The sequence below is a fragment of the Trichechus manatus genome, unplaced genomic scaffold (assembly GCF_000243295.1).
Source record: "Trichechus manatus latirostris isolate Lorelei unplaced genomic scaffold, TriManLat1.0 scaffold00036, whole genome shotgun sequence".
Lineage (NCBI taxonomy): Eukaryota > Metazoa > Chordata > Mammalia > Sirenia > Trichechidae > Trichechus > Trichechus manatus.
In genome coordinates, this window is record NW_004443972.1 from 14,702,474 (window position 1) to 14,719,595 (window position 17,122).

The 17,122-nt window shown below is 43.1% G+C and overlaps 1 protein-coding gene across 1 annotated transcript in view; it reads left to right on the forward strand.

The window, feature by feature from the left end:
• The window catches only part of TANC1 (tetratricopeptide repeat, ankyrin repeat and coiled-coil containing 1), a 331,867-nt gene that overhangs the window by 280,750 nt on the left and 33,995 nt on the right, over positions 1–17,122 (forward strand). The window contains exons 16-20 of the mRNA XM_023730416.1: positions 283–391; positions 1,849–1,971; positions 9,906–10,142; positions 13,845–14,030; positions 16,229–16,307. Coding sequence (XP_023586184.1) covers positions 283–391; positions 1,849–1,971; positions 9,906–10,142; positions 13,845–14,030; positions 16,229–16,307 — 734 coding nt within the window. The remainder of the gene's footprint in view (positions 1–282; positions 392–1,848; positions 1,972–9,905; positions 10,143–13,844; positions 14,031–16,228; positions 16,308–17,122) is intronic.

Genomic DNA, 17,122 nt, shown 5'->3' on the forward strand with positions numbered 1-17,122 from the left:
AGCATGTGGTTGGGAGGGCAGCCCTGCCTTAGCCTGAGGTTGGGAGGGCAGCCCTCCCTGGCTGGAGGGCTGATCCAGATCAGGTTGGGATCAGCTTCTGCACAGGGGACCAGCAAGAACTGGGCCTGGAGTGCTGGAAGGTGGCAGAGAGTGTTTTCCATGGGAGCGAGGGAACAGGAGAGGTGGGAGTGGGGAAAGCTTTTGTCTGAGAGTAGAAATCCTGAGCCTTTGGTGCAGTGGAACAGGAACTTTTGCTCAGAGCCTTTGTGTTTCTTGTCTTAGGAATGGGCATGCTCTGCTGGCATTCATGTTCTCTCGACAGGAGGGCAAGCTAAACCGCCAGCAGACCATGGAGCTTGGCCACCACATCCTCAAGGCACACATTTTCAAGGTAAGGCACACATTTTCAAGGTGAGATGCACACCAGTAATCAGAAGGGTTTCTTTGTCGTTGTTGTTGTCAGTTTTAATTTTTTTGGTTTTGAACATTTTTGAAAACTTCATCAGCCATTATTCCAGAAGCCTCCCCATGACCCTTCCGTCCTCCCTGGAAGTAACTACTATGCTGACTTCTATCATAATCACTTCCTTGCATTTCTTTATAGTTTATCACTTAATTGTGTGTCTAAGTGCTATGGTTAAGTATTATTTTTCCCCCTTTTAAATCTCCTTTAAGTTTCTTTTAATCTAAAGATTACACTTCATTTTTTTTTTTAGTAGTAAATATCTATGAAACAAATATTTGACATTTCAACAGTCTTCACATGTACAGTTCAGTGGCATTAATCGTGCTTATCATGTTGTTCAACCACCACCCTTATCCTTATACATCCCCCTAAACAGAAGTTCGGTATTCCCTAAGCATTGAGTCTCACTTTCCCCTTCCCTTCTGCCAACCCCTGGTAACCTCTAATAAACTTCTGTCTGTGTGCATTCATTTATTCTAGATAATTTCATATAAGTGGGAGCATATAATATTTGTCCTTTTGTGCCTGACTTATTTCACTCAGCATAATTTTTCAAGGTTCATCCATGTTGTAGCGTGTATCAAGACTTCATTTCTCTTTATGGCTGAGTAATATTCATTGTACATACATACCGTATTTTGTTTTATCCATTCATCTGTTGATGGGCACTTGGGTTGTTTCTACCTTTTTGCTATTGTGACTGATGTTGCAGTAAACACTGGTGTATAAATATCTGTTTGAGACCCTGCCTTCAAGCCTCTTGGGTATATACTTAGGAGTGGAATTGCTGAGCTATGTAGTAATTCTATGTTTAACTTTTCGAGGAATCACCAAACTTTTCCATAGCGGTGCACCATTTTACATTTCCACCAGCAATGAATAAGGGTTCCAGTTTCTCCACATTCATGCCAACACTTGTTAGTTTCTGATTTCTGATAATAGCCATCCTATTGGGTGTGAAGTGATCGATCTCATTGTGGTTTTGATTTACATTTCCTTAACAGAGTAATGCTATTGGGTATCATTTCATGTGCTTATTGGCCATCTGTATTTCTTCTTTGGAGAAATGTCCATTCAAGTCCTTTGCCCATTTTTTAATGTGGTGGTTTATCTTTTTGTTGTTGAGTTGTGGGTGTTCTTTATATATTCTGGATATTAAACCCTTATCAGATACATGGTTCCCAAGTATTTCCTCCCTTTCTGTAGGTTGTCTCTTTAGACAGGGTTTTACAAGGCTCCTGGGTCCAGGGGTTCTTTGTGTGAGTCACAGCTTTCACCGTGGATTCAGTGTGTACCTGAATACTTCGGGGCATGCCCGCTTTCAAACTGATGCTGTCACTGGGAAAGGAGACACTGAGGCCCATCTGTCTGGTTGTTTCCAGGGCCTCAGTAAGAAGACAGGAATCTCTTCAAGCCATCTCCAAGCCCTGTGGATTGGGTACAGCACTGAGGGGCTGTCTGCCGCCCTTGCCTCTCTCAGGAACCTCTACACTCCCAACGTGAAGGTGAGCCACTGTCTCTGAGGGGGAGACACAGCCCCTTTCCCTCTTGCTTGTTTCCTGCACTGAGTAGTGGGAGAGGATGTTGAGGAGGATGTTAATGATGCAGATCACCCAGACTTGAATGCTCTGATATATTACGGGTTCTCTTCTGCAAGTGTAGCTTTTGCTCAGGCAGGAAGATGTGGGTAGTTGGGGGCTGTTTTGTGAACATACGGTTAGCACTCCAGAGTGGATGTGATAAGGAAGCAGTTAATAAAGGAAAACAAAGGTCAGAGAGAGATTTCCAGGGAAGATTGATTTTCGAAGTGTCCTGGGTCACCAATCTGATTGTCTCTCTATGGCTCATAGAAAACAAAGCATTAATGAGTGACATAAAGAGATGAGCACGCAAAGGAGAATACTGTGAAAGGCTTTCATGTACTCATGTGATTATAGAAAGAGTATCAGAATCTGCCCACTGCAAGCTGAGAGCTTCTTAACTCCTTGGCATTGGTCAGTGACTATCATGTTATAGTATTCTCTCATGTCACAGTATTCTGCTGAGCTTTTTAGGGCAGATTGTCCTTCCCATTTAATGCAGTCTAAGCATCGGCAGCATAGAGAGGCCAAGTATCCAGGTAAGACCACAAAGGTTAGCATCTGAGCCTGCTCAGGTCCAGGCCTTTTCAGCCCCAGGCTTGCCTGTGGAAGCTCTGGAGCAGTTTCCAATATGCCACATTGTTCCCTTAAATCATTTCTACAAAAATGACCAGCCCAAGAAGGCTATCCATTGAAGGACAAGGGGAAGCCGTGGCCCAGTGTTTCGGGCATCTGTCTTCCACTTCTTATTTTTGTCCATCAAAAGTAAGAAGGACAACGGGCCACATACCCAGAGATGTAACTGTGAGAGGCACTTCCTGAGGACCTGTGCCTCTCCCCCCTACTGTCCATATGTCTCACCCTCAGCCCCACACCAAGGGTGTCTGTCTAGGTATCTAGGTCTTGCAGAGCACTTGCTGTCTCTGGTTTGATGTGTGCTGTGCCACTTCTCTGTGGTCTCTGGCCTCCTGGTGTGTTTAGAGGTGCAAGGGTGTAAAGAAGCTGACTGAGAGACTGGGCCTTAGGAAGGACCTAGCAGGGTGCCAAGTCCGGAGCTGAGGTCACTGCTGCCAGTGCAAGGCTTTTGTGAGAGTTAGAAAAAGACCATGGCCCAGGTGGGTGCAGATGATGTCTTTGCAAAGATAAAGGTGTCTCCTTCTCCAGGTGGACTCAGCCTGTGTGGGTTCAAGGTTTGATGGACAGAGGGTCCCCTGAGCTGGCACCTCGGTGCAGGGGATGAACTGTGTAACTATACCTGTGAACCCTGTGCTCTCCCTACTAAATGCCTCACTCTCCAGGCTGGTAGGTTTGAGTGCTTGTGTCTCGACTGAATCCTACGTGCAGTTTTTTTATATTTTATATGTATGTTCTATTTATATTTAAGTTATAAATACATTAGGAGCCCTGGTAGCACAGTGGTTAAGTGTTCAGCTGCTAACGGAAAGGTCTGTAGTTCAAATCCACCAGCTGCTTCACAGGAGAAAGATGTGGCAATCTGGTTTCGTAAAGATTACAGACTTGGAAACCCTGTGGGGCAGTTCTATTCTGTGCTATAGGGTCACTATGAGTTGGAACTGACTCAATGACAACAGGTTGGTTTTATTTACATTTAAATTATAAATATGTATTTATGTTTGATTTTTAAAGTTTAGAATTTTTTTTTCTGCGTAAACAAAGCTTTATTGAGCAAAAGTAGCTTGCGAGCGGAGACAGAGGGACAATGCTACGCTAGCCTTTGTCTCCCCGAAGGAAGGATTGACTAGGGCTTATAAAGGTTTTTAGGTGGGAAAAGGTGTCATCTTTATTCATGAAAGATGCAGGGTATGAAGATTAGGTGCACTTGCAAGAGGTAATTCAAGATGGAACCTGTAACAAAGGCTCCTGGGACTGGATGACAGGACTTAATATGGGGTGCCGCGCCTGTGCAGTCCCCCCATGGTGCCGGCTCAATTCCTGATGCGGGTCTGTCAGTCACCTTGCGAATGTCTGCACATGCTCCAGGGACCAGATCGGGCTGGTTCTTCTGAAAAACATCTTATCAAGGAAGTACATTGAGAGCTGGGTGGGTTGTTCTTTCATTATTGTCTGTTCCAAGATAATGGGTTTTGTGTCATTAGTTAAGCACATGTTTTTAGTTCAGGGTCCTTTGCCTAGGGGCTCAGTCCTTTTTTCCCTCCCCTATCTCATTCCTCCCTGAGAGATTTCATACTCATAATTCTTTATGAGGGTGTAGGGGTGGAGGTCTCTTCTATAACTTCTTCAAGCAGACGCTGGGCTGTTGGCCTGCTTAGCAGAGCAGAAATCTCTCCCTATCTGGTCTAAAGTTTTGTTGGGGCTATTGGACTCAGACCTGGGAATGGGCTGGAACCCTTGCATCATCATTAATTTGACTTGGAACTGCTGGAGTCGAGAAGACAAGAACTTAAGCAGTGCTTTGAGCGAGCAGGGACCAAATAAAAGTGGTAGAAGGATAGTTATTGTGGGTCCTAAAAGGGGAAGGAACCAGGTTATGGAAGGTAAATATCCCTTTGATTTGATTCCAGATATTGTAACCCATTTGCGTATGGGCTGTCCTTAGCCACTCAGCTTGTTTAAGGATTCTCTGAGCCCGAAAAAAATTTTTTTTCTTAATTTATAAATTTTTTACAGATAAGGAAACTCAAAACCACCTTTTTGTAGTTAAGGAGAACTTAGCTCCAAAGTCCTGCTATTGATAAAAAGGGAACTCTACTTTCTAGATGAAGTTTTTTAATAAAAAGGTAGAGAAAACTATTTCTTAAGTTTAGATTTCCATTAATGAAGAAGTTAAGAATTTTTGTTTCACTTAGATGTTACAGAAATTAGAGCTAAGGTTACTGGAATAACATCGTTTCATCTTTCATTTCAGCCAAAAGTTTCTCTTTTGGCTTCTCCATACTTAATAAAATTCTGCAGTGATGACAAGGGAAAAAGAAATCAGAATAAAAATGGCAATATCTGTTTTTAGTACTTGAGTGAATTATGGGCACAGAAGTTATTCTTTTCTCTTAATGTGGAGAAAAGTAAATGGAAAACGTCATCCTCTATTGAGTAAGAGTTTTTAAGACAGTAAATTAAAAGGTAGCGTGTAATAATGTAATGAGTTTGACCCTCTTGGGATTATAAATTTTCCTCTGTAACATACTTGAAATCTCTTAAGGGTTATTATTCATCTTTACTTTGTTTTGTAGAACTTCAGTGTCACCTACATCTACCCCATCCCCAAAATTATATCACTTGGCTGTAGAATTTTAAGGCTTTCCATTATCCTTCTGTTTTCTTTTATCATTCAAGAAAAAAAGGTTTTCACAGAACCTTGAACAAATTACAGTAATTTAAAATTATGCGGGCAATTAAGGAACTTTTTTTAGAGAGTATTAAATGTTGTCATACAGGAATGAATGTCATTTTGAGCAATAATTGCAGTTTGCCACTTTGGTAAATTAAAGTGACTTAACTTGCTCAGGAATGATTACTTGGTAGATGGCTTTTAATTTTAGTGGCAAGCCAGTAATTTCTAACAACTTGGTCTCCCTTTACCGGGCCAAGTTATGCCAGCCAGGACCTAGCTGACTCGCTGGGGTCTCTGCCACTGGATACCCAGGCACCCATCCAGCTAGTTGTTTTGTTCACACCATCTCCTAGGACCAGCTGCCAGCCACGGGCTCCCCAAGGCTCTGGATCAGGAAAAATTCAGCTTGTGTGATGTGTCTCTCAGGCTGAAGGCAGGGAGGGAGGAGTACAAAGTTAGAACTGGACTTTGGCCTAATTTCTCCTGGCTGGGAGAATCCAGTCATATCCTGAATCACAATTAGATAATTCACACTTCATAGTGGATGTGCTTAAGTGAGCCTCATATACCTACTAAGAAACTGAATGTCCTGTTTTTGACCGTGCCAGCCGGTACCACTTCTGTTGCGTTGCTTTGCCTCCTCTGTCACCCACCCCTGTATTCCCGTTACCCTCTCTTTTTTTGTTTCCTTGCATTCATTAAATCCAGTAGTTAGTAGATATTATTGCCATTTTCAAGTGTTATCAAAGGAAAGCTTCTGTGGTGATGATCAGAAAATTTCCATGTAGTAGGAAAAAAATTTTCAGGATGAACCATGCAAAACCCCTTCCTTTAACACAGTGCAGTCTTAAACCAGAGCTGCTGCTGTGGCAGTAATTAGCTTTGTGCCCAGAGCTCATCTTTTCCCTACTCTCTCTGAGCCTCGGTTTTCTTGTCTGTAAAACGGAGATAAGAGAAGAGCCCATCTCTTAGAGTCATGGGAAACCCAGTGAGATGGTGTATGTTAAAGTTGTTGGAAAAACACTTGGCATTTATTACACGTTCAAGATGAGTTATTTTTACTAGTGCTTCGCCTCATCTCTGGAAACTGTGCCTCTGCTCTAGGCACCTGAGAATTCCTGAATGTTCTTGCCTGTGGGGAGGAGCTGCCTGCCATGAGGGTGCCAGGTGACTCACGTCTGCCTCACACATGCCTGAGATCTCCTTGCTGCTCTGTGCTGGTTACCTGCGCTGGGCGGGCATGCTTGGTGATGTGGAGGGAGGAGGCCAGACCTCAGGATCTTCCAGGGCTCAAGACCCTGGGCTCTTGTCCCTTCTGAAGACTGTAAAAGGGTATAGCAATAATAGTTAATATTTATTTAGCATTTACTGAATTCTAGGCACTGTGGTAAGTGCTTTATGTATATACACTTTGATTTTTAATCTTCACAGCAACCCAATGAAGTGGAACTGCTTACCTACATTTTTTCAGATGAGGAAGCTGAGGCTTAGGGCAGTTACATAGTTTACCCCAGATTACACAGCTGGAAAGGCAATGGCCCTGCACAAGCCCATGCTCCACATTTGCATTTTTTACCTGATGTGTTTACAGCCTTAGCTGCCACCCAGAATCACCATGGGAGCCAGGCCCCAGCCCCAGTTAAATCAGAGTCTCCAATGCTGGGGCTCAGGCAGTGGAAACTTTTCAAGCTCCCCAGGTGACTTCAATTGCAGCAGGGGTAAGAACAACGGATTACAGGAAGATTCACAAACTGGTAGGGCATTAAATAGTAAAAATACCTGCCGTGTTGCACCAACAAAGGAAATGTTTACCCCCAAGAAGCAGATGAAATGTGAATTGATGACAGACAGTTTTAGGAAAGTCCTGCAGCTAAGCACGTTCCTTCCAGCTAAAGACTTGTAAGATATTAAGCAAGACAGTACTGAAAGTATACCTTCCAACACTGTTACCAAAGAATACCTGTTGGCAGGGGCAAGATAACTGGTAAGCCAAGGTATGCACGGGCGTACTAGTCTTTAGTGCACAATTTCACATTTCAGGGATGTGAAAAACAGGTAAAATTGTGCACTGTAGATTAGTAAGTAAGCCCATGTGCACCTTGCTTATTGGGTAATCTGTCCCTGCGTTGGGCAGAATGGGCTGGAGCATTCCTGTTTTCTTAGGAAGTGCACCTGAAGCACAGAGAGGTTGAGTAATTTTCTGAAAATCACATGGCATGTTAAGAGACTGATCGAAAATGCAGACTGTTTAATCTCTCTGTTTTTTTCCTCTCTCTCTCTTAAGCTAATGGGTCTCAAGAGGGAATGGATTGATGTGGGGAAAGGAGAGGGTAAATGGCTGTCAAAGCCATCCAGGGAATTGACAAACTCTTCCTGCCTTGCCTGTCTCCTTGTGCCAAAGTCTAACGTGCCCCTCAGTGGTGTTATGTGTATTTTGGGAAAACTCACACTCCCCAGTCTTAGAACCAGTTTCTAGGCCTTGATGAAATCCCCAAGTATTTTATTAGCATAATCCTATTCTTTCTATACTGATAGTAGTTACTTGGGAGGAAAAAAAACCAAAAAATTTTATTTAGCACTTACAATTTTAAAATACTTTTGAATCATATTCAATTCCGGAATTTGTCAGAGCGAACCCATGTAGCTCTGTGGAGCCGACTGGGGAAGATTAGGCACTCTGCCTGTTGAACATCGTTGTTGGGATAAGAACACATGTTCTGATTTCTCTTCTCATCAGTATGTTTTCTACCTTTCCGACCACACCTGCTGGCTGACAGTGGGAGGCTGGGCTATTGCTGGCCTGGGTCAGGCTATATGAAGGCCCCCAGTCCCCCGATGGGTGCAGATGAGTGGGTGGGCTTGTCGGTCAGTGGGCTGATGTTGTCAGGGCCTCCTCAGCACTGTGGATAATCTGCCTGTTCTGAAACGTCTGTGACAGTCATCCTGACTGTGCACAGGATTTGACACTTGGGCCATCCCTGTCCCTGGAGAGACTCCTCTGTGAACGTCTGTTTCTTAGAACTAGTGCCTGGTGCCATAGGCTGAGAAGGAAATGAGAGGGGATGGTGAGTGACTGGGATTTGTGTGTGCAAGTGCTTCTGCAGGGCGGGTGGAGGAGGTAACTTATGGTGGGGCGGGGGTTGGTTCTCTGTGACATGATCTGGGAGCCAGTAGGAGGAGGCTGTACCCATTCTCTGGGATCTGTGTCTATGGAGAGCATTCCAGGCAGAGAGAGCTGTAAGGGTAAAGGCCTCGAAGCCAGGGCCTGCTTGGCATGTCACAGTCCAGGCGGCAGAGGAGCCCGGGGGGAAGGGTGCCGGGAGAGACCATCTGAGAGGAAGCTGGAGAGCTGGATCACGTGGGGTTCAAGCCTCAGTGACAGCTGTGGCAGCTTCAGATTTCACGCTGTTGCTTCTGATCCGTCCTTGTGCTGTCTCATGATTCCTGGTCGTATAAATTTTCCACATCTATAAGCTTGTATGGAGCCCTGGTGGCACAGTGGTTAAGCAGCTTCCAACCAAAAAGTCAGTAGTTCGAACCGACCAGCCGCTCCGTGGAAGAAAGATGTGGCAGTCTGCCTCTCTAAAGATTACAGCCTTGGAAACCCTATGGAGCAGTCCTACTCTGTCCTATAGGGTCGTTGTGAGTTGGAATTGACTCAACTGCAACGGGAACGGAATCTGTTTGTAAATATTCTGTCAGCTTCTCTTAGGAACGCACATCATTGAAATACCCTGTATTTTATATTCCTTGCCTTCTGTATCTTTTAATTATCCCTGTGTGGTTCTAGTCAAATGACACAGTGTGTCTTGTGGTTTTCACTCCATGAGCAGTTCGTAGGACCTGCTAAGGTTGTGCTGTGAGGGTGATTGATGGCTGTTAAGGACCATTTCAGAAAACAGTTGAAAGAAACGCAGTGGACACCTTTATAGGTGTTAGAGGAGTGCTGGGGTTTTGTGGTTTTTTTTTAATGATCTGGAGATCTGAAGATAGTATTATTAGTATAGCTGAATTTGTAGATAAAAAACAACTTTCCTTGATAGCTGGGGCCCAAGAGTTTCGTGGGTGATGGACACAGTAACTAGTAGAAAAGCCGATTATTTTCTGGGAGGATTGTTCTGTTGACAATCCAAGGGGCACGTGGACATTTTCATGCTCTGCTTTTTCTGTTAGGAAGACTTTGTAAAGAAAAGAATATTGTTTGTATTTGTGTGAAAGGCAAGACTTCTGCTACTGAAACATCAGTGACCTCTTTGTTAGATTAAACAGGGGTTTTCAAAGCAGCATCAGCATCACCTGGGAGCTTAAAAATGCCCATTCTCTGGCGCCACCCCAGACCTACTGAATCAGAAACTCGGGGGCAGGGCCCAGTAATTTTATGTCTTAACAAGCCCTCCCGGTGATTCTGACACACTCTCTCAAGTTTGAGAACCACTGGATTAAAATGGTTATATGGACAATTGAGGATACTGCCCTTCCCTCAGAAATGTTGTGGAGACTTAGTTACCTGAGAAATTAAAATAATCTTTCTGGGGGTATTATCCAACAGGTGAGCCGTCTCCTGATCTTGGGAGGAGCCAATGTGAACTACAGGACGGAAGTGTTAAACAACGCCCCCATCCTGTGTGTTCAGTCTCACCTTGGTCATGAGGAAGTCGTCACTCTGCTCCTGGAATTTGGCGCCTGCCTGGATGGAATGTCGGAGAATGGCATGACTGCCCTCTGTTATGCGGCAGCTGCTGGCCACATGAAGCTGGTGTGTCTGCTGGCCAAGAAGGGGGCGAGGGTAAGCAGCAGCCAACCCCGCTGGGGGGCAGGGCGGGGAATGTGGTGGGAGGAATATTTCCATGTCATTGCTAGAATTTTTGTTGTGTTTTTTAAATTGTGGTGTATATATATATATATATATATGTAACATAGTATGTGCCGTCTCAACATTCTTCACATGTACAGTTCAGTGACATTAATTGTTTAACCATCATGTTGTATAACCATCACCATTATCTGCCTCCAGATTTTTCCATCACCCCTAACAGAAGCTTAGTGTCCCCTACGCTCATTGCTAGAATTGATATCGTCTTGGCCAGTCGTCCTTTTGTCTCTACTTTGTCTAATTGTAGTGAGCAGAAACTGCAGCATAAACAAAAAGGATAGAGCTATAGGTGTTGGTCGGTTTGTAATGTTGCTTGAAGTGGCCAGCCTTAGGAGAGACGTGGACTATATGCTTTGCTCATAAGCTTTTACTAATATTGCACCATGCTGGGGTGGGGGCAGATTACCAGGGGGACTCGGGGCCACCAGCTGCATGAGGAGGGCCATCCTTTAAAAAGCCTGCAAGGGATGACCTAGAACTTACCACAGAACTGAAGCTAGCACCCCAGTTGGCTGCAAAGATTTTAAATACTTGATTTTTTCCCTAGTCCTTTTCTTGAAGCCCTGGTGGCACAGTGGTTAAGAGCTCAGCTGCTAACCAAAAGGTCAGCAGTTCAAATCCACTAGCCGCTCCTTGGAAACCCTATGAGGCAGTTCTGCTGTGTCTTATAGGGTGCTGTGAGTTGGGATCAACTCGACAGCAACGGGTTTGGTTTTGGTTTTTCGTCCTTTACTTATCCCATTTCAGTTTATGTCTAACTTCTTTAAAAAAATTTTATTGTGGTAAAATATATATAATTTAAAATTTGCCATTTTCACCATTTTTTAGGGTATACTTGAGTGGCATTAAGGACTTTCATAGCATTGTGCAGTATCACCACCATCTATTTCCAAAACTTTCTCATCACCCCAAGCAGAAACTCCATACCCATTAAGCAATAACTGTCCCTTTTCCTTTCTTCCTAGTTCATGTCCTTCTTTTTTAAAATAATTTTTTGTTGTTGTTGAGAATATACACAGCAAAAACATATACCAATTCAAGTTTCCACATGTGCATTTCAGTGACATTGATTATGTTATTCAAATTGTGCAACCATTCTCACCTTTTTTTGAGTTATTCCTCCACCGTTAACATACACTCACTGCCCCATAAGATTCCTGTCTAATATTTCAAGTTGCTGTTTTCGCTTTGATCTCATATAGATAGTTCTTAAAAGAGCGTAATGCTCAAGGCAGACATTCTTTACCAGTTAAGCTAAACTATTATTTGGTTTCAGAAGACTTCAGGAGATATTTTTGGTATAAGGTTTAAAGATTATCTCAGGGCAGTAGTTTCAGGGGTTCATCCACCCTCCTTGGCACCAGAAAGTCTTAGAAGCCCTATACTTGAACATAAGGATATAGGAGCTAGACTGCCTAGATTGGAATCCTTGTTTCTCTACAACCAGGATATTGGCGAGCTGCTGAACCTGTGTGCCTCGGACTTCTCATCTGTCAAATGGGTATAACAGCAGTATGTTCCTCAGGGCTGTTGGTGTGAGCATTTAAAAAATCAATATATTAACATTAATATTTAAAAGTAACTATATGTAATTAAACAAGTTGCTCTGGAACTATAGGGTCGCTATGAGTGGGTATCGACTCGACGGCAGTAGGTGTGTTTGTTTTTTTATCAGTCAATAGTATGAAGCTCACGGTAAGCTGTTTTTAGAAACCCTATCTAGTATGATCCTTAAAAAATAACAATATATCAAATGACAATCTTGGCACCATTTTTTTTTTTTTTAGGTTTACTATAAACTTTTAAAGTAGCCCTGGTAGCACAACGGTTAAGCACTCAGCTGCTAACCAAAAGGTTGGCAGTTCAAACCCGCCAGCCACTCTGTGGGAGAAAAGACCTGGTGATCTGCTCCCTTAAAGATTACACCCTAGGAAACCCTGTGGCACAGTTCTACCCTGTCATAAACAGGGTCACTGTGAGTTGGAACTGACTCAAGGCACACAACAACAACATAAGCTTTTAACTGGAGAAGAGTCCGTTTTGAATAAAAATAGAAATAAACCACTGATAATTGTCTTTCTTTTTAGTTAGGATATTTAAAGTTGAACAAAAATGCTTTAGGCTGATAGCAAGAATGTGAATCTTTTTGTTTTTTTCTCTCAAGATCACAACTTTAGCTCATGAAACAAGGGGAACTTTGCCTTTAAGCCTTCCCAGTGTTCATATTGCCATGCCTCCATTTCCAGACCCAAACTGTCCCTTAGCTTTTGTTCTGAGGCTAGGCCCCTCCCTTTCACTGCTGAGAGCTCTGTAGGAGGTGGGTGGAGGTTATGTGGTGGCTCTTGCAAAGCCTCTGGGTGGGATTGCAGAGCACCCCCAGAATTCCCAAACATGGTTAAGCTGGACCCTCATTTTCTCTTCCAGCCCCAGTATTCCTGGGTTTAAACAGGGAGCAATGGTTTGTCTGACAGCTCTTTGGAGCTTTAGGAGGCTCACAACATGTAGATACTCGCCTTTATTGATGGTGACCTTCCCTGGTTTTATTACTGGGTGGAAACCGCAGGTTCTTACTCAGCATGACTCGTACTGGCCAATAAATGGGAGGCCGAGGTGGGAGAACAAGACAGACACCTTTATTTCGTTGTATGAGGAAATGGAGTCACTTGGAGCTGCCGCTGTCAAGACTGCTTGCCAAGGGCAGGCAGGCCAGTTACTTTTAAAGGGGTTTACAAGCATGGAGTTCATACAAATTAGATTAGCAACATTCTTAATCATACTACACAGGCACAATGGGGTTTACATAAAAGCAGAGTTCAAATGGCAAAGTTAGGGGGAGGAAGCCAAGCCAAGAAAATAGGATTTTTAATACGGTACTGTGGGGGCTGTCTCAGTTTTGTGGCCCCAGTTTACGTACTCAATTCCATTTGCCTGTCTACATGTGGCTTCTAATCAGATACCCCTAAGACCCCTTCCTGCCCTTCCTCATGCAGAGTGGAGTGTTGTAGGCCCTTCTCTTCCTCTGGCTCCCCTGGCTCCATGACCTAAGAACTGTACTACTCTCCCAAATCGTAGCTTGTCACAGCATATTTAGAATGTTCTTCCCAAACAGTCCAAGCTGGGAAGCATCGGGCTTTGTCTGAGGTTTTGGTCTGCATCCTCATCTATGTTTGCCAGAGAACTTGGGAGTTCCTGTGGTTTGCTGGAGGGACATAGGGAGTGAAAAGAGTTTTGTGTGATGGCTAGTTCTACAGAGGGAACCCAAGGCTGGGAACTGTATTACATTACAGTGAAGTAACGCAGAAAAAGGTTTGGAACTCAAGAAAGATTTGATGGAAAAAAGGTCCTCCAAGGTCAAGAAGGGAGAGTGTTGACATGTCGTGGGGTTGTTAACCAATGTCATAAAACGATATGTATACTGACTGTTTAATGAGAAACTATTTGTTCTGTAAACCTTCATCTAAAGTACAATTAAAAAAAAAAAAAGATTTGATGAATGAGCGTGAAGCCTGTGTACATTTGCAGTGGGATGGGATTTGCACACAATATTTGTGGTCAATCCGTGTTGTCAGAGGAAAGATGATGCTAAACTGTGACCTTTCCTGCTTCTGTCCCCAGGTGGACCACTTGGATAAGAAAGGCCAGTGTGCGCTTGTGCACAGCGCATTGAGGGGCCACAGCGACATTCTCCGTTACCTGCTGACCTGCGAGTGGTCGGAGGGGCCCCAGCAGCCAGGCACACTGAGAAAGAGCCAAGCCCTGCAGCAGGCGCTGACGGCAGCTGCCAGCATGGGCCACAGCTCGGTGAGTGGGTGCAGGGAGGGTCCCTTTTGGGAAACTAGAGGCTGTAGCCCAGGTGGATCGGTTGCATTTGCCAGTTGCCTACTTCTGAGTTGTGAGCCTGTGAGACACTGAAGACGTATTTCAAGACATAGTGATCGGTTTTAATCACATGTGGTCTTCTATTGAGAAGACAAGTGGAGCCTCCATACTCTTTATTCTCTACTCTTCCTCATCTTTCTCTCTTCCTCCCCTATTCTGCTTTTACCTTCTAACCCTGCTGTTTTACATTTTTTACCCTTTGATTTGTTCTTTTGCCTTTGTGATCTTTTAAAAATAATCCTATGGAATCCTAGTTCTAAAATCATTCTCGAGTATTTGAAGGATTTTTAAAAATAGAACTTTAATGCTTTGATAGCATGTAAGAATGCTCGTCATCTGCAGTTCCTAGATGGAGGGAGAATTTCATGCAGTACTTAAATAGAGTGTTTATTTCTGGTAGATGTCGGCGCGCCTCAGCTTGAAAATTGACTTGTCACCTCCGGACTGGTGTGTCTTAGCTTTATCTGTGAAGTAAAGAGTGTTTTACCCTCTCTCTTCCATGTATTTTTCACTCTGTGTTATCTTCAAGGAATTAGAGGTGCCAGTATTTGATAAAAAAATGACTTAAAACAAATTTGGTTGCAAAGCTGGCTCACTGACTTTTGTTTTTTAAAAGACAGGACAGACAGACACACAACTCGCACCACACATACACACACAGACACATGCACAGCTTGCTGGCTAATTTTTGGCATTTAAAACATTAAAAACACACATGCGTACGTACTCAGTGTATTAAATATACATACCTAAAAATGTAGATGTTTCTTTTTGAACCATTGCCTAAATCTGAGAGGGTCCAGAACGCAGAAAATCATCAGAGAGGACAGTGAATGCCGCATGTAGATGTGACTCTTGTCTCCACTCATGTCACCCTTGTTTTCTAAAGCTGGCTGGGAGGAATTCTGTGCAAAAGACAATCTCAGCACAGCCACTGTCTGTTTCATGAAAAAGGATAGGATTCATTCTCCAAAAGACTTGAAGGGTATATAAGTTTCCTCTTGCTGCTGTAACAAATTACTACAAACTTAGTGGCTTAAAACAACATAAATTTATTATCTTACAGTTCTAGAGGTCAGAAGGCCAAAATTAAGGTGTCAGCAGGCCAGTGCTCCATGTGGAGGCTCTAGGGGACATTCCATTTCCTTGCCTTGTCCAGCTTCTAGAGGCTGCCTGCATCCCTTGGTTCACGTTCCTCTTCCATTTTCAGAGCACGTCACTTCAGTCTTTGCTTCCATCGTACCCGTCTCCTTCTTCCTCTGACCTTGACTCCTCCTGCATCCTTTTCATAAGGACTGTTTTGATTATATCAGGCCCACCTAGATAATCCAGGATAATCTCCCCATTCCTAAAATCCTTAATCATATCTGCAAATGCGTTTGTGCCATATAAAGGAACATTCACAGGTTCTGGGTATTAGGACTTGGACATATCTGGGGGCCATCATTCAGACTACCACAAAGGGTATGGATCTGAGACTTGAGGATGAGCCAAAGATGGCTTCATCTTGCTGTCCAGTTGCTGCCATTACTCAAGGTGAACACTGGGCCCTGGTTCAGGGCTTGGATGTTTCCAATGCTTCCATTTCCCTAAGAGGCATTGTTCCTGCCTCCACACCTGTGACCCAGCCTGCTCTTGGGTGAGGAAGATTCCCATAGAGAGAAGAAGAGTAGTGCTGTCTGTAAAAAAAAAAAAAAAAAAAATTTTTTTTGACATTTTATCTTGTTGAAAAGGTATACTTCACCTTGTTCTTCTCCCTTGTGAAAAATGGATGCACCATCTTTTGGAGATTTATGCAGCAACTGTACTTTGTATGATCCACCATGTCCTTTGTTGATTAGGCTGGCAGATTTGGGGCATGTTAGAATTCATTAGAATTCTGAATACTTAGTAATCCTGTGCAGTGTGACTGAAATTCACTGAGATTATGATTTTATAAAAAAATTCTTCTCAAAGTGAACGTGTGAATAGCATACGAATTATGTTTGAAAATGGTTTTCATTATATTTTCTCTCTTTGTGTAGCATGAGATAATAAAACACTTTCTCCTTTGATACATGGGATATAATAAGCGCATATTGCTATAAGAACTCATTAAATTACCTTGCCACTTCTGACAGGTGGTCCAGTGCTTGCTGGGAATGGAAAAGGAACATGAAATAGAAGTCAATGGCACCGACACATTGTGGGGAGAAACAGGTAATTATGGTTCCCCTGCTTGTAATCTGGGGCAGCTTTCTTGATGTTTTAACCCCCATTTTGGCCTAATTGTTTTAAGAATGACTTGTGATGTGTGTAGTCCTATTTTTATTTTATTGCAAGGCTTTTGAAGTTCAGAGCTTTTTAAACTTTCCAAATGAGTAGTAAAACTTTGCTAGCAGCATATAAAATTTGAATCACTTTCAGACTAGCAGTTACTGTGCATCTGATGAATGTCAGATGGAAATACCTAAATAAGGTGGCACTTTGTGGTATGCGAAGTCTTCACAGATTTTAATCAACCTTATCTTCTTCCTATGAGCCCTGCATAGGGAGCAGGGCAGGAACATCTGCCCTGTTTTCAGATGGATAAAAGATGGCTCAGTCAGGAAGGCTGTGGTCTGCCCTGCCTTACAGAACAGTTACAGGGAGCGTGACTAGAGCTCAGGCCTCCTTAAAATACCAAAAACAAGATAGAAAGATTTAAGATTCAAAGTCCATTTCCATTGATATGGAGAGGGGTCGTGTTTAAAGTGTGGGGAGAGAGCTTGAGGGGAGTTCATTTTAATGAAGATTTGAGTTAGTTACTTGTCAGGTTAACATGGTAATGCTGCTTTGAATATTTCCTTTTGACTGAATTGATATTAAAATACAAGGATTTAAATTATGACTTGTTAGTTGAACTATTGTTTTTAAATAGATGTACCCAAGAGTGTTTAATATGCCTTTCCAGGCTATGTTCTGTGTGCGTGTAAATGGCGTATATGATTTCCATTTCCCTTGCACAGATCTTACGTCCAGATTATTTCCTAACA